This window comes from Rhodamnia argentea, chromosome 3 (genome assembly GCF_020921035.1).
Source record: "Rhodamnia argentea isolate NSW1041297 chromosome 3, ASM2092103v1, whole genome shotgun sequence".
NCBI classification, from domain to species: Eukaryota; Viridiplantae; Streptophyta; class Magnoliopsida; order Myrtales; family Myrtaceae; genus Rhodamnia; species Rhodamnia argentea.
In genome coordinates this window covers 5,219,956-5,239,377 of record NC_063152.1, presented here as the reverse complement: position 1 = coordinate 5,239,377, position 19,422 = coordinate 5,219,956, and the positions used below count along the sequence as shown (strand labels likewise).

General features: G+C 42.6%; 4 protein-coding genes across 5 annotated transcripts; all 4 read right to left on the bottom strand.

Annotated features, from left to right (window-relative positions):
- Window positions 1-1,189: 1,189 nt before the first annotated feature.
- On the bottom strand, window positions 1,190-4,566 carry LOC115733661 (cysteine-rich receptor-like protein kinase 10). The gene is made up of 7 exons (XM_048276964.1): window positions 3,681-4,566; window positions 2,946-3,059; window positions 2,652-2,839; window positions 2,351-2,561; window positions 2,017-2,254; window positions 1,773-1,923; window positions 1,190-1,662 (listed from the first exon to the last, which is right to left on the bottom strand). Exons 1-7 carry the CDS (start codon window positions 4,426-4,428, stop codon window positions 1,360-1,362), a joined length of 1,953 nt encoding a protein of 650 aa, XP_048132921.1. The 5' UTR covers window positions 4,429-4,566; the 3' UTR covers window positions 1,190-1,359.
- A 1,128-nt stretch (window positions 4,567-5,694) lies between these two features.
- Window positions 5,695-8,829, bottom strand: LOC125314296 (cysteine-rich receptor-like protein kinase 15). The gene is made up of 6 exons (XM_048276253.1): window positions 8,048-8,829; window positions 7,546-7,928; window positions 7,323-7,442; window positions 6,908-7,227; window positions 6,608-6,758; window positions 5,695-6,251 (listed from the first exon to the last, which is right to left on the bottom strand). The coding sequence occupies exons 1-6, from the start codon at window positions 8,823-8,825 to the stop codon at window positions 5,946-5,948; spliced, it is 2,058 nt and encodes a 685-aa protein (XP_048132210.1). The 5' UTR covers window positions 8,826-8,829; the 3' UTR covers window positions 5,695-5,945.
- Window positions 8,830-9,865: 1,036 nt separating this feature from the next.
- Window positions 9,866-12,755, bottom strand: LOC125314511 (cysteine-rich receptor-like protein kinase 44). Its single transcript, XM_048276961.1, has 7 exons — window positions 11,873-12,755; window positions 11,596-11,709; window positions 11,335-11,525; window positions 11,042-11,252; window positions 10,689-10,926; window positions 10,428-10,578; window positions 9,866-10,327 (listed from the first exon to the last, which is right to left on the bottom strand). Exons 1-7 carry the CDS (start codon window positions 12,651-12,653, stop codon window positions 10,025-10,027), a joined length of 1,989 nt encoding a protein of 662 aa, XP_048132918.1. The 5' UTR covers window positions 12,654-12,755; the 3' UTR covers window positions 9,866-10,024.
- Window positions 12,756-14,245: 1,490 nt separating this feature from the next.
- LOC115728137 (cysteine-rich receptor-like protein kinase 10) lies at window positions 14,246-17,480 on the bottom strand. Of its 2 annotated transcripts, none has more exons than XM_048276959.1 (7): window positions 16,653-17,480; window positions 16,430-16,546; window positions 15,886-16,094; window positions 15,570-15,777; window positions 15,244-15,481; window positions 14,893-15,043; window positions 14,246-14,809 (listed from the first exon to the last, which is right to left on the bottom strand). In XM_048276959.1, the coding sequence occupies exons 1-7, from the start codon at window positions 17,428-17,430 to the stop codon at window positions 14,507-14,509; spliced, it is 2,004 nt and encodes a 667-aa protein (XP_048132916.1). In that variant the 5' UTR covers window positions 17,431-17,480; the 3' UTR covers window positions 14,246-14,506. The 2 variants fall into 2 exon arrangements, with proteins under 2 accessions (XP_048132916.1, XP_048132917.1); XM_048276960.1 differs by having other exon boundaries at window positions 15,886-16,082.
- Between the last annotated feature and the right edge of the window lie 1,942 nt (window positions 17,481-19,422).

Here is a 19,422-nt window from a genome sequence, read left to right as displayed (position 1 = left end):
GCCGGTCCGAGGTTGTGATGCCGGCGTCCTCGACCTCAAAACTCTCCCTGGACCTATTGCTCCCCACCTTCTCCTTCAATTCACTGGTCGTGTCCTTCAGCAAACTCGGTGAAGCTGCTAGGGGTTGAAGGCTGGCGATTCTTGTTCGACGAAGAAAATGGAATTGGTTCGAGCAATGCAGCATTCGGCGGTCTTACCAAATGACGGTGTCTTTCTCTTTAGTGCATTTGTGGAGTATTTCCTTCCTCGCGTTCGCTACACAGTAGCCACATTGCGGAGGTGGGGATGTTGCCACGGCAGAGGAATAGCCCGTAGGCGTGATCAAGTGGGTTTTGTGCCGGCGGTGGCATTGGCGAAGCCGTTGGAATCAGAGGCGGTGATTTAGGTTGAACGGGGAAGCGAGAATTCATGTTTTGTCGATTAGATGGCAAAAAAGAGACATTCAGGAGATATTTTCTATAAAGTAGCATAAGATTAGAACTTCGGTTATGTGTGGACCACAAGTCTAACGCAAATTAACTAAATATTCATGATAACTTTACAATATTTTGAATTTACGAGCGGTCGATACCTGATTTTTAGTAAGTTTAATTTTAGAAAAATGACCAAAAATAAAAATAAATTTGTAAAATTCAAAAATCAATATTGGAAGCCTTGTCGCACTTAGGGAACCAATTTTGACAAAAAAAAATATTTTTGGTATTTTTTTTTACATTTTTGGATTTTCTTTTCATTTAAAAATAGCTGAAAATTGAGAAAAATACGAAATGTGGCCAGAAAAATCTGAAAAAATAGTCAGTAATTTTATTTTAATTTCAATTTCACTTTGGCCGCTTTATTTTTGTAAAATTCAATTGGGATCACAATCTTCCCCGATTTGCAAGATTTTGATTTTACAAGCCATTTAGGTTGCTCGCCACATGTTTGGCCAAGAGATCATATCGAGTAAAAATCAAATTTTCGAGTGCTACGGCCCGTTTGTCCCGACTAATCAAAAGTAAAGAAGAAAAAAGGAAAATACTTTTCGGTCAATATGTTAAATATTTGCGCAAATTTCATTAAAAACTTTCAAGAGTATTGCGTGTGAATGTATGCCTTGACACCTATATATTACGACCAAGCCTATACACATGAAGGTAGCCGTTCATCTAGTTACGGCCATCATCATTCTTTCTGAGATCCAGTCTATATACATGGTTGCTTTAAAACCTATTTATGCTCTATCTACCTAGTATCAGACAACTAAGACAGATCATGGACTTTAATTTCATGCATGGACCAGCAGCACATGTTACCCCTAGTTCCCATGAACCCGAGAATCTTGTCGATGTCGAATGTTCGGATGTCAATAGCCTCTATTCACCGTGGTGACATTGTAGAAGCAGTAACATTGTCGGTACAAGAACTTTCTGGCTCCAAGAGCCTACCCAAGGGGATGTCTCGCCCGACCGAAAACGCAGGTTGTTTCGGCTGAGAGAGCACGGCAGGTCCACTCTCGAGAAGAACCACCACATCCGTCATGAGAGGTCGGCCCGCTGGATCTTCTTGCACGCATAAAAGCCCAATTTGAACGGTTCTACGCACATCGGCCGGGGGGAACGATTTCAGCAGGAAAGGGTCCAGGAATTCAAGCTCTTTCCCTTCGTTCCACAAAAGCCATGCCTGCGCATAGTTCATAAGTGTCACGTTGATATGTCATCTAGGTGATTTCAAAACTCTTACTCGATTCGGTTAAAATCGTGATGCAAGCATGCGAGGAGAAAGAAGTTTACATATTTTAGCAGCGATGATGCGCGCTTGGTGAGGTAGAAGCCACTATTTTTCTTCCCACTGATGATTTCGAGCAGGATGACTCCGAAGCTGAACACATCGGACTTTGCAGAGAATTGTCCCTCCATTGCATATTCTGGGGCCATGTAACCGCTGAGGAAAACGGAAACTCAACAGTAATGCAAAAGACAATAACCGAATGCCCAAAGATTAGGAATTGTACGAGGCAGGGGAGGCATAACTTACAAAGTCCCGACAACTCTTCTGGTGTTTGCTACATTTTGCCTCTCTGAGAAAATCCTTGCCATGCCGAAATCCGATATCTTGGCAACCATGTCGGTGTCCAGCAAGACGTTGCTTGGCTTTAGATCTCTGTGGATGATCTTCGGCACGGAATCCTCATGAAGATAAAGCAGTCCTCTGGCAATCCCATCAATTATGTTGTAGCGTGCTCTCCAATCGAGCTGTGAACTTTTCGTTGGATCTGAAAGTAGTAGCTGACACAATTGTCATTGAAGGCGTAAAGGCAATAGGAGTTCGGTTCACTTGAGAGAGAAAAAAGACTATACGGGGAGCTAACCGGAGAGGAAGACATCGAGGCTTTTGTTGGCCATGTATTCATAAATGAGTAACTTCTCATGTCCGTCCATGCCCCACCCCAAAAGCCTCACGAGATTTTTGTGTTTGAGTTCTGCAATCAGCGTGATTTCGTTTCTGAACTCTTCTACTCCCTGCCACGACTTCCTCGACAGCCTCTTAACTGCTATTTCGTTTCCATCTGGTAGAATTCCCTGGAACAACATAAAAGAATAGTCATCAGTTTATGCTTTTCAGGGAAATTCTCCAACCGAGTTGAGTATGATCCCATCGAGGTGCTTAACCTTGTAAACAATGCCGAACCCGCCTTGTCCGAGCTTGTTTGTAAGGCTAAAGTTGGCTGTGGCAGCCCTCAGAGTTTCCAAATCCATGACAAGCATATCATCACAATATTCTAGATCCCCTTTTGAAACCGATAGTTCATCGGGCTTCGCCAATTCCTGTAGCAAGACGTTCTCGTCTTTGTCTTCATCTGGGAAACCAAAAAACGTAATAAAAAAAAAAAAAAAATCCAAATTCTTGTGAGTAACAGTGTCCAAGATATCAGTTGGTGACTGAAGCTAACTTGTTCAATATACCTCCGGTTGTTATCCTTTTCGGTCTTTGACGGGCAACACAAACCCCAAGGGAAAGTAGCAATGCCCCTGCCAGGATCCATGTGACCAACAAAATCATCCTTGCCTTCCCCAAGCCTACAATGTCACGATCAAATAACTAAGAAATGTTCAACATCCAATTTCCAACTCCCACAGAGAGGACTCAAGTAGTCAGCAAGGCAATTTTGCTGATTACAGAAATAATAAAAACAGTTAGGATCAGCTCAAGAATCAAGATGTCCAACAAGACCGCTCATCAAGCGGATTAATAAAGAAACTACCGAATGTTTTGGAATCCAATCGGGTCAATAAAATGCTTTATGACAGCTGGTAGATCATCGGGTCGATCCAATCCCTCTGTTGTCATACGAAACTTTGTTGTAAAAATTTTCTGCTGGGAAAAATATTGCATCTTGCAGATTTTGTACTTAATCTATTATCCCCAGAGGAATTCTGATACATCCTTCATATCGATAAAACTCAGTTCGAGAACTTTCATCTGAAAAGTTATCAGTTAGAATGAATCACATGGACACAAAAGGATTTCTTTGTGCATAGCTGATTTTACCATCCTCACTTAGGTGACTTGAGCTTCAGGACTGCTCTTTCCTCGCAAACAGTTTCTGTTTTTATCACCAGGTCTCATTTCTAATTTCTACAGGCATCGATAATCCGCGACCAATAACACTGTCTAAGCAAAGAATCCGAATAAATTACCTTTAGAATGCAGATTATAGAAGCGGTCAAGCTCGAACCTCACGTTGCAATATCTGCTGACGACGATTCCACCTTGCTTAGCAGAGCAACATGTTGCCAGATCCCCAGAGGCCGACTCCAAACATGTATTACAATCATTCCCAGAGATCCCTCTCGTACACTGCACAAGGCCATAAACATGTTCTTGGCTCGACAATTTCGACCTGCCCGCCGCAAACACTGACGAAGCCGATGTGGCCTCACTTCTGAGACGATCCATCAACTTTTTCAGGACAGTGTTCATCTCGTCCGGATTCGATACGTTCTTCTCCTGATTATTACTAACTGGGTACTTTCCAAGGTAAGTCATCGCGGAGGAGAAATTACTATACGAATAAGATATCTGGCAATAATCATACCAAATATCAGCATCTGTCTTATTGCACTTGCTCATGATCTCTTGGCTAGCAATCCTGATGCAATCCCCACAAGCACTCCCACCCACATCAGGCCTGCAAAGTGCTTGAACAAACACTTGACCATTGCCATCCCCAGCAGAACTGCCGCTGTAGCCTGTCTTTGCAGTGCTAGAAGCCAAATTGCCCAGAAGCTGTTCGAGGTTATTCCTGAACGGACTGCCAAAAGTGGAATTGGGTTTTTCGGGTGGGCAAAGCACGTGCAGAGGATCGTTTCCATCAATGGGTGGTATAAAAAACAAAACTGACGCTAGGAATAGGAAAAAGGCGACGAGAGTCGAATCTCTTGCCATCTTTCTGGGTCGAAGCAGCAATTCTAGACAAGCGAAAAGGCGCTAACTTGGAATGATTTCCATAAACAGTGAGGGAAGAAATTTTCTCCGAAGTTGAAAGGTCCATCACATGGAGACAATTCAAAATAGTGAAAGCGAGCAGAGAATCTTCAAGTTGGTCAAGATTGGAATTATTATAAAATTTCAGAGAACGAGAAAGTTCTTGTTGGCATGAAGGCAGAGAGAAACTTCACCGTTGCATCTTGAGGTTGACATAAGATGAAAGACTCAGGGGACCAAGAATTTTTTATTTTCCTGAAAGGGAATCGGACCAACAGGATGGGGCCTTGTATTTGTTTCTATTTGTTTTAGATAACTTCCAACGTGAAAGAATATTGCCCAAATGCAACTGAACGCACGTCAAAATCAAATCAATGTAAGAATTTAGGATTAGACAGAGACCCAGCATTGGTTTTTTTCCTTTACGTGAGGTCCCACATCTGGATTTAGTGGAGGCAGCATGTGAAGCCAATGAAATGGCCAAGTTTCCTTGGGAGTTAGAGAAGATGCTTTTCAAAGATGACGGCTGGAATCCAATACTGAGAGAAGTCATTGTATTTGAATTTGTCTATTCGAGGGTCATGGGTCAAGTCCATAGATAGGAGTGCTTCATTGTTCGGCTTGGATATATGGGTCAACCATGGATAGGAGGCCGCTGGGACGGGGGCTGCAGGGGACGCTAGCCCCTCGAACTTCGACCGGAAGTTGCTGTTGCCGGTAACAGTGAAAAGGGTCGGCCAGTAATTAAATACAACAAAGTGAAGCGCTGTGAGCGACTCTTTTGTCGACTTTGGTTTAATTACTTGGAATTCAAGCGATCTATCGTTGGTTCGAACCATGTCTTCTGTGAAGTTTGGTTATATGTACAATTTTGCTTATATAAAGTATATAACGACTGGCCTGTGGCCTGTTGGCTGTTGAGTACCTTGCAATAGTTTAAGCTAGTGTACAGCTAGAAAGAGAGTGTGGAGCATCTAGTTTAGAAAGAGAGAATTCATAGCAAGGTAACATCACATGAAGTAACAACATCAAATCCTCCATTCGCAACCAAACAACCTCTGAATATTATCAGTAAAAGTATCCCTCTAGCTTCACTTATGGTTTACCACAGAGAGTGAGTCGTCAAGAGATGCTATCTCAACTGACATCTTGCTTGCAATGCGACAATGTCGTCGATTTATGTATGTAACGAACGACAGAACGACTAACCATCCTTATACAGATATTGACGTAACAGATAGAGAGAATAGAAGGACTGTACAAAGACTGGACGTAGTTCAGAGAGAACTCAGAGTGCTATGAGATGATCTTCTCTAGGACATACACTGTACTCTTTTGTGCTGAGATGGGCATCACACATAATTAGACAGCTTATGGTTGAGAATCGGTTTTCTAGTGAATAACTAGCACATGCGTTACCTTGTCCAAGCAGTACACTTGTGCGGAGAACCGTGTTTATCTCCTAGGGCAGACTTTTCTCACCGAGGCGCCACAGTGGAAACCGTCAAGCCATTAACGGAACAGTCATCATCATCAACACCTCCTTTGGACTGATGAGTGAATCTGCTGGCCGAGAAGGCGGGTTTGAGAGGTTGACGGAGAATTACAGCATCCCTTTTGAGCATCACATTGACAGCGGACATGGTGGGCCTGTCGAACGCGTCTTCTTGAACGCACAAAAGTCCGACATGGACGCATTTCATCAATTCTTCAGGACAACACTTGTTGTGCAGCAATGGATCCATCAACTCCATTGCTCTACCTTCATTCCATAGTTGCCATGCCTGCAATAAAGTTGTGTCATCCCATCATTTCTAATGCTAAACGCCAACCAGGAATTGCCAGAGAAAAAAGATGTAATGGACCAACAAATTGGGTAACGCAGCTAGTAATATTCGTCAATGTGCACAAAAAGAGCCAATGATGCAGTGACCGAGGTCCGACAGAAGAAGCATAAGCAAGAATTAAAGCTTTACAAGTCTAATGCCAAAGCGCATCTGTTGTATTTTGCTGTCTGATCTTCCAAATTTTCTTCTATTGCGACCTCAAAACATCTCTCATTTAGATTGTTTTTCGATTTATCAACTCTTAATTAGGTGAATGGCGTGAAAACCGGAGGTGTAATCAAGTCATAACTTACATAGGCTAGGAGACTCGGGGCACGTCTCGACTGCCAAAAGCCGGCATTTCTCTCCCCCGTTATTATCTCAAGCAAGAGAACTCCAAAGCTGTAGACATCCGATTTTATGGAATATAACCCCTCCATCGCATACTCCGGCGCCATGTAACCACTAGGTAGAGTATAAAATGTCAGCTCGTGGCAAAATGAAGCAACATAGAGTCTGAACCAAAAGTGCCGAGATTTATATGACTTGAAAGAATTCTAGAACATCATTTTAGTCCTGTGAAGGAAACTGAAATGCCTCAGAAGTTTACTTACTAGGTTCCAACTAAAGTGGCAGTATTTGCTTCATTTTCTGTTCCTGCAAAGATCCTCGCCAGTCCAAAGTCCGAGATTTTTGGGTTCATGAAGCGATCCAACAGCACATTGCTTGCTTTGAGGTCTCTGAAGATGATTTTTTGACGAGAATCCTCGTGAAGATAGAGCATACCTCGAGCGATGCCGATGATAATGTTCAGACGTCTGCCCCAACTCAGCTCGATCCTTCTCTGAGCATCTATACCAAAAAAAGAAGTTACCAAATGTCGGATGAATATGATATTTCGCATGTTATGCAAGACACACAGCAGGACTGGTATATACCGAAGAGAAAGACATCAAGACTTCTATTTGGCATGTACTCATAGACAAGCAACTTCTCCTCTTGCTCTGCGCAAAATCCCAGAAGCCTGACCAGATTCTTATGTTGAAGTTTCATTATGAGCAGGACTTCATTTCTGAATTCTTCGGAACCCTTCTCTGACCAGCTCTCTAGCCTCTTCACCGCAACTACTCTCCCATCCGGTAGAATACCCTGCCAATCAAAAACGCGAACCTACTCAAGAAAATCCAGAAAAGCAAGACTATCTATTTAAAATTCGGCAACCAACATTGTCTTATGATCAAACTATTGCCACCTTGTAAACTGGACCGAATCCACCTTGTCCTAGTTTTAGTGTATCTGAGAAGTTGTCGGTGGCCGCAAGTATGCATCTCATGTCAAAATACGGATGATCTTGAATTTCAGTCAGAGTATTTCCCCGGGTGTATCGGAAGGGAAGAATACCGTGAGCAGAGTCACCGGTAAGCAGAGGTCGACCCTGTCTATCTGCGAGGTCTTTCTTCCCTGGAATAAAAAATGATGAGTCTCTAGTATATTGGAATTCGGGGAGGGCACAAAGATCACCATTAGGATAAAGATTGTTACTTTTGATGATCCCGAAGAAAATCCAGGAGCACAAACTGGTTGCCGCCAAGCAGAGCGATAAAATTGCGAGAACTTCGATCAGCCACTGTTTCCCTGCTTTTGACAAGAAATAGTTGCAGCCTCTTCACAGATTCAATAATTTCCGATAGTAACAACTGCAGAATTATGGGTTGAAGAATAATAATAGGTAGAAAGTTTTGGCATAACCTTACCAGCCTTCTTTTTTTGGTTCTCTGGCAACGTGAAGTCATATAACTCGTATCGCAAGTAGCAACTCGGACTTAGAACTCTTGCTCCTTTGGAAAAATAGCAGCAATCTGTTACATTTCTTATTGCTTCTTGGAGGCACTTGCGACAATCATCTGCTGTTAAGTCCTTAGCGCACTGAGCAAGAGCATATAAAGTCATGTTCGTGCCCAGCTTGAAATTCTTTTCCTTAGTAGCATAGTGAGTCCCTGGAGAATCGAGAGCAGCTTTCCAGGCGAGAAAACTTAAAGTTTCATTCACCACCAACCCGAACTTGCCAGGATCGGATATGTTCTCTGGATTGAACTGATTTTTGTTTACTTCGGTCAGCCGGCCGAAAAATTCTTGGCTGGATATCCGCAACTGGCAAAATTCCTCCCAAACGACCGCTTCCGTCTTGTTTGGACAAAGCTTCAGGAGGTCTTCAGATCCCTTGGCTATGCAAGTCCGGCACGTTGAGTTGGAGACATAGTCGAGGCACATGTACTGACCGTAAACTTTATTCGGGTAGTTCCCGGATGAGTCCTCGAAGAACTTGGAGAAAGCAGCATTCTTTTGCATCGAAGAAGTGAGCTCATTGAGGTTGTCCTGATATGCACTGTTGGTGGCATATGAACCGTTGTCAGGGCAGAGCGTTTCGGGGAGGTCGGCCAGGACCGGGTCGCGAAATCCAGGAAGAAGGCAACGAAAAAGAAGCAGCAGGATGGTTCTGGAGACCCCCCGAGGACGGAACAAGGTGATCATTTCTCAAGTGTAACTCCAGTTCTGGAATCAGCTCTCTACAGAGTCATTGATTCAAGCCACCCACCAGAGTTTTCACTTACCTCCTTGCTATCAGTGACTCGGTCCGTCGCGAATCGGGCCAACGCAGGTACTTTACAATGGAGCCTGATAAGAAGACCAAGACTTTCCATCTAGTCTTGAGTGGGAATGGTATGGAAATTTCCCTTTTCCTAAATCACGTGGTTTCCATGTCTGTCAAAAGCAGGTCAATCGGTTCCTGGTCCAGTCTCGTCCGACTCTGAAACCGGAGGAACATTAGTGGAGGTGAGCAACACAGATTTTCTTAAAATTAAGATTGCATTTACGAAATGAGAAAATAACCGGTGAATAATTAGGTTTACATTTAAGTAGTAAAAAAATAAAAAATAAAATCAGTCTAGTCCAGGGGAAACCAGACCGAAAATCACACGTTCTAATTTGACGGAATTGGGGACCGGGTTCGGTCCGGTCCGGGCGGTTCCCAATCATTCGGCCTGTCTTGCTCAACGAATTGGAGAGATGGGCTCCAAAACAGTTTGCGTGGGATTTGATGCTAGACTTGGTTCTCATGTGTGACCCTTCATTTGCATGATCCGGTGGTTAATTGGGATTAGAAAATTGGCACATGGGAAGACTCAGAAGAAAACAAAAGTGTAGAGGGGTATAAACAAAGAATTAGTTTTAGGAATTCAAAGTCAAGTAGCATATGTAAATTGCTAGGAAGCAGTTTCCCCTAAAGGAAAATTCATTTTTATACTGTCAATATAAGACCAGTCTTCTTCTCTATAGTCTACTAATAGAAGGTTCTGTCAAGTAAAAACCTGCATTAGTTGAGGGAAAATGTTAATACACAAGTCAATCCAAGGAAGGAACTAGTTGAGCAAATCGGTGATTGTGATGCGATTCCGACTTGGCAACCCCGGACCTAGCGATTTGAGAAGCGAGACGTCCCGGGTTCAATTCCGGTTTGGCATAGCCTCTTGATGCCAAGCCGAGAGTCTTGTAGTTGTGACATTCGCATACCAAATCGGACATTCTCCGTGTGTGATAATCCTGATTGTTTATGCAGTGATTTTCATGAGCAGAGTAATTCTTCCAAAACACTGACAAGTTCCTTTTTACAAGGCAGAACTTTACAACCGTAGGCAAATGAAACCTTAATCAGCTAATGCCTGTGGTCTTCACCTAGGCAAGATACTGGAAACAGTCATTTGATTGACAGAAAGATTAGTTGCCGATGATTGATCGACTTCTTGTACGACTCTACCGACTGAGAAGGCCGGCTTGTTCGGTTCCGGAAGAGTTCCTGTTTGACCTCCGAGAAGCGTCACTACTTCCGACATTGTCGGTCTATCTCCAGGATCTTCCTGGACGCACAAGAGGCCGATGTGAATGCACCTGAATATTTCAGCTGTTGAGCCTGATTCTGCTAGAGAAGGATCCACGAGTTCCAACTCTCTTCCTTCAGTCCATAGTTTCCATGCCTGCAAGATTAAATTGATTTTGGTGCCGAATGAATGATTAGCAGACACCAAAACATGACTAAAAGGAAAGATTTTGATTCCGGTGAACCGTAGAACATACATATGCAAGAAGCGTCTGAGCGTGTCCTGTAAGATAAAATCCGCTATTTCGTTTTCCGCTGATGATCTCGAGCAAAATGACACCAAAGCTGAAGACATCTGATTTCACAGAGAATAGTCCCCCCATTGCATACTCCGGGGCCATATAACCACTGTCACGAATATCAAAGTTGACATTAGTTTTTCCTAGAGTGTTTTCCTTGGCATGAGCAAGAAATTCCTAGATTTTTCAGCTGAACCAAATCAGAAGAAGCAGACTCACTATGTTCCTACGACTCTTCTTGTATTAGCTGAACTTTGGTTTTCGCAAAATATTCTGGCCATCCCGAAATCTGATATCTTGGCAACCATTTCATGATCCAGTAGAACATTGTTAGGCTTCAGATCCCTATGAATAATCCTGAGTCTCGAGTCCTCGTGCAGGTAAACTAGTCCTCTAGCAATTCCATCAATAATGGAAATGTATGTGCACCAATCAAGCTGAGCACGTTTGTCCGAATCTGAAGATAAGGGCATCATGAAAAAAAAGTTGGTGATTGAGGACAATTTACAACATGTGCAACGTTCTATGTAGATGAGTTCTTTCTAAAAGTTGGAGGGCACGAGAAAATAAACCGAAGATGTAGATATCGAGGCTTTTGTTAGGCATGAACTCGTATACAAGCAGCTTCTCGTCTCCCTCTACGCCGCATCCGACAAGCCTTACTAGATTTCTGTGCTGGAGCTTCGCAATCAAGATGACCTCGTTCTTGAACTCCTCGAGACCTTGCCAAGACTTTCTCGACAACCTTTTAACTGCTACTTCGTTGCCATCAGAAAGCACACCCTGAAAACTAATTTGGTTAAGCCCTCCACTTACTGGACTTCAACAGCAAACAATCCCAAACTGGCAGCAACAGATAAATTACCTTGTAGACAATACCGAACCCCCCTTGCCCGAGCTTATTTGAATTTGAGAAGTCATCTGTAGCGGCCTTTAGTGTGGGTAGATCCATGAAAGGAAGTTCTTCAGAGCTAACCAGGTTGCCATCTTCGGTAATTTCCACTCTGACTGGATTTATTAAATCATGGACCAAAGCACGCGGGCATCTTTCCAGGTCTGAAGGAACCCGAGTCTGGATTAACTCTCTTAAAAATATGAATTAGAACATCCATTTTCTCATATATACCTTGTTTTTCTTTCTTCCGGTTGAAGTAGACGGCGCAAGATCCGGCAAGAACAGCTAATAGGAGTCCCACGATACCCACAACTAGGCCAATCATCCCTTTCTTCCATTTATCCCCTGCAGCATTCAAAGTCAAAAAATAACCATCATGCTGATGAACTTCATCCACATTTTCGATTTTGTTCTAACCATATAGAAGCATAGATGTCAAGTTAGTGGCGGTAACTATAGCTTTCTTTTCCTACTAATCTTAACTTTCCGATAGATTTCACGTTCTTACCTCCGGAGGCTGGATAAGACAACATTGAAGTTGTCGAGCCATTGAAAAAGCGGTCCAGCTCGTACCTCACATTGCAAGTTGTGCTAACAACTGTTGCCCCCTCCCGTGTATAGCAGCATGATTTTAGATCTCCCAAGGCAGAGTTCAAGCAATTTTTACAGCTCAAGTTCAACATATCCCTAGTACACTGCACTAGCCCGTATATTGTCTGGCTCACAGAGTAGCTTATTTGCCCCGTCGCGAACATTTGAGTAGAGTTACCATACGCAGCCTCAGTGGTTATGTTATTCATTAGATACATCAAGTAGGTATAGAAGCGGGCTGGGTCTGATGCAAGTTTCTTCTGATCATTGGAAGGCGGGTATTTACCAGTATAAGCCCAATTCAAGAAGAAATCTTGGAAGGAATAGCGCACTTGGCATAATTCATACCAAATTAGTGCATCTTCAGCAGTGCACAGCTTCATGATCTCTTGGCTTGCGTTGCCGACACAACTCTTGCACGCTGCGGAACTGGCATCTCCTCGGCAAAGAGCTTGTCCATAAATTTGGTCACCGCCTTCTCCAACAGTAGTATTGTAGAATCCCGTTTTCGCAGTGTCGTGGGACAGTAAATCAAGAAGGAGCTTCAGATTCGTTTCGAAAGTGCTATTGCTCGAGTAATTTCCATATTCTGACCGACAGGAAAGTACAAGATAATCTGCTTCGACACTAATGTGAAGGCCAAGCATTGACAGCAATATGAGTGAGAGCTGCAAGTAAAGATGTGGTCCTCTCTCCATTTTCTACTTCTGGCACATCGAATCTTAGCATTCACCCGGATAACTCATGCTATGAAAGCACGGAAGTCACGAGGAACGAACACAATTTTCTGGAAAGACGATTTAAACATCTATCGCAGGCATTGGCATTGCATAAAGAATAGACACCAAATGAACCCGGAAAAGAAACATCGTAATGAACCTGGAAAAGTCTCAGGAAAATGCTAGAGCAGTCATATGTGCTGTCTGCTGATGGAGACTGGCATGAACTTATGAGGCCACAAAACTTCAGAGACCTTGAAAAGTCAAGCCTTTCTAGGGAAAATGAGATGCTACTAGGGCACCAAGAATTCAAAGATCCACAGGAGACAAAATTTCATAATTGATGATGACAAAGGAACAAGAAGTGAAATTGCCGGTATAAAGACCAAGAGAGTAACAACCCAAGAACTATATCCCGTTATTCTTTTAGTTATCTAATTGCATGAAAATGCCATCGTTCTTATCCCTTAATTAACTGCATGAAAATGACATTGTTCTTTTCTTATCAATTAGTGCTTGAAAATGACATTCTTCTTATCATTTAGAAAAACTTGATTGACTTAGCATTGGCTATTCAAGAGCTATTTCTTCATTTTCTATGTTCTAATGCCAATTTTCGAAAAGTTTCCCCAAATAAATTAAGAAATAATTCCCTTGAGAAATTTCAAAATAACTTTCTAAAAATTAAGAGTAGAACCTTAAAAATTCCTTAAAGAATTTATCCATAAGATTTATTTTACTTTCTAATTATTTCTAATGTAGGAAAATTTGGGATGTCACAAAGAGCTTGATAAAAACACAGGAACTTGATTGTGGTTGGTATTCCATCAAACAGTTGAATCATTCCTGGGGTCTTCTTGGGGAAAAAAAAGTGGTTTCTGTAAACTTCAATTTGCTCTTCTAGACTCTCCAGGTCTATGCCCATAAGCGCGTGGAACAATCATCCAGCAAGAAAAGTAAAGCCTTTTTGTTTGACCATGTATTCTTTAGAAATTTTGAATTTTGAATTTTTTTTTTGTGGTATAGAAACAATGAATTTCTCGAGAAAAAATCTGGCCAGGATTTTTATTTTGTTTGACCAAACTATTTTAAAGTCAACAAGATTAACAAAATTTCTTTTGGATACTAAATCAAAGAGATAACAAGACTGTCTATTCCTACCGTGACGATGTGTGCTTGTGATGACAAGTCAGATGATAGGAACTTCATCGACCTTAACAAATCTTTTCTGGGTCAACCTCTTTTACACCCAGTTGCAGATGAAAGATGCTAGACAGCCTGTCATTTCTCTGTGCTTGAGCTATTGATAGAAGTGAGTGGGAAAGTTGTCTACTTGCAATTCTCCTACTAGTATTCACTACTACTGTAATTTTTCTTAGAACAATTACAGTGCTTGTTCAAGGAAGCTAAAGAACTGTATTGCCAAGGTCGATTAAGCTGCCTGAAGTTTTCCGTAGAACCTTGGAAAGTATGGAGGAGTTAAATCGGATACGAGGGTCCAAACTAGCGGTCCTAGGCCAGAAAGACTCATTTGGTTATGTTCTTTCTGTTGCGTGGCGCTGGCAATTGATCAGCTTGATACCAATGTGCTCAAGCTGCAGAAGCCGATAGTGTTCTACTTCAACAAAATGCTGTTGTCATCAGTACAATTTGACAATTACATGACTCTGCACGGCGAACGAATATGTACAGAAACACTTTTCACCATACTGCATGAACACGTAGAACTTGTTATACTAGTGAACAGACTATTGTAAGAAAGTCTAAATGCACGAGTGACCAATCGAGATGCGTGAACTCGCAAAGTCTCGATGTCTCCTTTCTTGGGTTTATCATCTTGCGTCGACATTCGAAATGGTTAGGCCATTGACAGAAGAGCCGTTGTCCGTGACTTCTTGGTGATATTCGGCGAACCTTCCCACTGAGAAAGCTGGTCGTTGAGGATTTGTAAGAGTTGTGCTCTCGCTTTGCATCATAACAACCGCGGACGACATTGTAGGCCTGTCATATGCGTCTTCTTGAACACACAACAGTCCGATCTGCATATATCGCCTAAATTCTTCCGCGCAGCACGAGTCGATTATCAATGGATCCACCAGCTCCAATTCTCTTTCGTCCTGCCACAGATGCCATGCCTGCAAATTCATGTTCTAATCAGTAACCTCACTTTCCTATTAATTAAGACAAATACTGATCTTAATTAGTGAAAATATCACACATATGCAGCAAGGGTCGGTGCTCGTCTCGTTAGATGGAAGCTAGCGTTTCTTTCTCCTGTTATTATCTCGAGCACAAGAACTCCGAAGCTGAAAACGTCGGACTTAGTCGAATATAGTCCTTCCATAGCATACTCCGGCGCCATGTATCCACTGTTCGACACAATAACAAAACAAAATGCGAGATCAATTGAGACATTCAACAAACATTGTCAGCTGAACGGGTCTATGGGGCTATATCGTTGTTTAAATGGCAATTTTACCTTCAGATTTGCATCTGCAAGGTATACTTTCTAATTATCAACCAGGAGATTAAGCAGATCAACATATGAAGACCAAAACACTGGACTTACTATGTTCCTACTATGGTTGCTGTGTTCGCTCTGCCATCATTTCCAGAAAATATTCGAGCCATTCCAAAATCGGATATTTTCGGGTTCATCTCTGAGTCCAATAATATATTGCTTGCCTTCAAGTCTCTGTGAATGATTCTTAGGCGGGAATCCTCGTGAAGGTAAAGAACCCCGCGTGCTATTCCACTTATAATGTTGATGCGTTTTCTCCAGTCGAGTTTTGCTCGTCTCTCTCGATCTGGCAACAAAAAACAAGAATGAAAATTTTCGAATGATGAGTTAGATAATCGACCGCCCAAAACTTCATGTCGTTTCATTCAACGAACCGAAAAGGACCACATCCAGGCTGCCGTTGAGCATGTACTCGTAGACGAGGATCTTCTCTTCATTGTCGACACAAAATCCCAAAAGCTTGACGAGGTTTTTATGCTGGAGCTTCATTATGAGCAAGACTTCATTGGTAAATTCATCGGTCCCCTGCTCGGTGCTTGAGAGCCTCTTGATAGCTACCTCTCTTCCATCTCCTAAAATTCCCTGGAAAAGATGAACGCCAATGTCTCTGCTTAGGACCATAATCTAAAATTGCAGCAAATTTACCCAATAGTCCTTAGTCATTTCCCCCATATTGTGCATCCTTCCTACCTTATAAACCGGGCCAAAACCGCCTTGTCCCAGCTTGTTTGAAGCAGAGAAATAGTTAGTAGCAGTTAGTATGGTCGCGAAGTCGATAAATGGAGAATCCGAAGCATTCTTCTCGAATCTTCGTTGAAAAGTTTGGTTCATGAAACTCGTACTATCACTGGCATAGCTAGTATTCTGGATCACGCCGAGCTGGGTAACTGATTTATTCCCTGAAAGGAAAAATGTGAAGGAGAAAACAGAATTATGAGGACGAGAAAACAGTCGGGACAATTCGGAGAACAAGATTCAGGACATTTGTTGAGATGTGGTTCATACTTTCAACGACACGAGTAGCTATTCCTATATATACTCTTTTTCGATTGCAATTGAGTGATGTAACGAAAGGTGCGATGTGCTAATTATAGTGGAATCGTAGCCCTAGTTTACAGGTGAACTGGGATAAAATCTCGTGTCTCGATTTTCCCTTTTTCGCTACGCTTTGCTTCGTTATGATTGTGCTCCGAATCCTAAAAACGTTGACAAGCACTATCAGGGGACAAATTACCTCTTCTCTCTCTTTTGTGGATTTGACGATAGTAAACGCAGGACACCAAGAGAAGTACCGCTAATCCGGCGGCTATGACCGTAAGAATCACAATCAACCATATTTTCTTTCTGCTACCTGCACCGGGAAGAACTTAATTGCGATTATCGCTCATCCTGAATATGATGTACACCCCAGTACAAAGGACATGTGCGGAGAGTGAGAACTGCTGATATAAACTTACCTCCCTGTGTGGTTTGATTAGGCTCCGGTGCAGTTTCGCCTTCATAGAACGCGTACTGCTCATATCTCAAATAGCAGCTGCGGCTGAGAATCCTTGCGCCGACTGAGAAGGAACAGTTCCCCAACACATCTGCGATTGCTTGTTGAAGACAGATGTTGCAGTCGCTTCCAGATAGATCTCTTCCACACTGCACCAACGCGTATAGCCTTGACGCGCTCGCATCTTTAACCTTGACTGCGCCGGTTGCGTACCTGTCCGACAAAGGATCAAAAGCCGCCACTCTGGTGAGATTCTGCAGAGTGGCGTTGACGGCTAAGTTGAACCGGTCTGGTCGCGAAACATTCATCAGGTTATCCTTCCAAATGTTGCCCGTGATGTCCAAATGGCCGATGAAATCCCGACCCGAGTACCGCAACTGGCAGTGTTCCTCCCAGACGATCGCCTCGGCATCATTAGTACAGAGCCTCAGTATGTCCTGTGAGGCCGAAACAACGCAGTTCTGACACTCTTGGTTCCTAACATAATTCAGGCACATGTGCTGACCATAGACTCTATCTGTGCCATCGCCATAAGAGGTACTATAGAAGTGTGAGAGCAAAGCATTCGAGGACAAATTCGCTGTAAGATTGCCGAGATTATTCTGAAACGTGCTGTCGGACAAATGTTTCGAACAGAGCTGGTAAGGAGGATCAGCGCGCGAGAGGCGGACTAAACTGAGGAGAATCAAATGACCTAGAAGGAAGCGGATCATCAATGAAACGCTCTGGTAGTGAGCCATTTCTTTGTCTATCCGGGTTCGAGTTCTAGTTTGAGCTGAGATTTGTGAGGTGCAAATGCGTGGCCTCATGTTAGTGTCTGACTTTGCAGCTGAGGGTAATTTCCAGGAGACTGCTTTCGCTTGTTCTGAGTCAATCCTTTAGAATTTCAGGTTCAGTGACCTGTTCAAAGATTGAAATAAAATCTTTCGGAATGATGCAATTTCCTAACCCTATTTGCTAAGAGAAAATTCTACTCAGCTGCCCCCACATCACTTGGTTTTTCTCTTCCTCATCTTCTCTCCTACGGACACGGTATGCTGTTAGAAAGTCCAACCCAACCTAAAAGCTTAAGCTATTTGATGGAAGGAGACTACATAAATATAAAAAGCATATAAGACTCCTTGTAAGGCGGTATAGGACAACAACTTCTTCAACACCTCCCTCTCACGTGCAAGTCGAATTACGAGTGACATGTGAAAATTGACTAATGGAGGTGGGTTCACATATGCAGACAACACTGGCTCTGATGCCATGTTAGAAAATCCAACAAAAAAACTTAAAATATTAGGTGAAGGGAGAACATATGAATATAAATAGCATATAAGACTCATTGTAAGGCGATGTGAAATAACAATAACTTCAACATGCCCCACATCACTTGCAGAAGTGTATTATTCCATGCTAAAAAATTAGAATTGGTGAATAATGAGAACATTAGGTAGTGTCAAATAAGGTTTTTCAGTTTAATTGTGTTTGTTCTTGTTGTTGTAATCATAATCAGTTCAAGATGGGAACTTGTAACTTCGATACTCAGGTTGCATGCCTTTCGAACTCAGATTTTCTTTTGCAATTTCACTCTCTTTACAATCGTGAAGGTAAGAGACAACAAGGGTCGCGCCCTCCCCCATATCCAGGCCAGCAAGTCCTTGCCCGAGGCCCGTGAGGGTCGCCGGGCTTAGGAAGGCCCGGCAACGTCCGCTGACCCTTCGCAGTGGTTGTGGTGGCGAGCACTGGCAAGAGCTTGGCCCTAGCCATTTTTGAGTTTGGATTTTTTCTTTTTTTTTTTAGCGTTTTTAATTTTTTAACTTAATTTAGTTTTCTGACCCGAAAAAATCCTAGTTTTTTCTGTATTATTTTTTACTTTTTTGAATATTGCTTCTGACGTGGCACATGACGGGCGCCAAATCATTGACACATATTTCCATTTGCTCAATTGGAAAAAGTTAGCAAAAAGACTGAATTATACCAATTTGACAAGTTTTAGAACTCGGTTACACTTTAGGAGTCAATTGCACTTTCTTGATAAGTTTTAGGACTTCTAGTGCACCTATTCCTTCTTTCTTTAATCCCGTCGCACCCTCCCTTTCCGAATCTCCATGGATTCACCTATAGATCCAACACACTTCCACAGGAAAATAGATGCAGATCCTTTTCCACTTTCTCCACCCAACAAAACAAGAAGTCATCACATGGTTACATAAACTTCTGATAAGGCTCGCAAACGTAAATTTAGTCACTGATGTTACTTGGTTTCTTGCATTGTTGACACCTAAAGTTTGCCCAGTTTGTGAAGTTCTGTGCAGGAGCCCTGGATCCTGAGAATTGTGGTGTGAGATTTGCTCGAATGCTTATAGATATTCTTGTTTGCCATGATCACCCAATCACAAGGATGAGTGCACTTGCATATCTTGCTGGCTATCTGTATCGCGGGAAGTTTCTCTCTGCCAAATACATGCGCTACAATGTTGAAAAGGCTATTATGTGCCTGCTTTGCTTTCTAATGAGGTCAACAATGAGCATTCCACGGCTGAAAGTCACAGCTTTTCCTCAAGCCAATAGAAACAATCCTAAAGCACAAATCGGATCCCTTAAAGGTATGCCTGCCATCAGTAGCGGGGGAATTTCTTTCTTTGATGACATCCTGGAGTCCGATCTTTCAAGGGGTTTTGGTGGACGGAAGAGGCTAGACCCGTTCTTTCTTTTTGACCCATGTTTATCGAAGAGAAGCGACA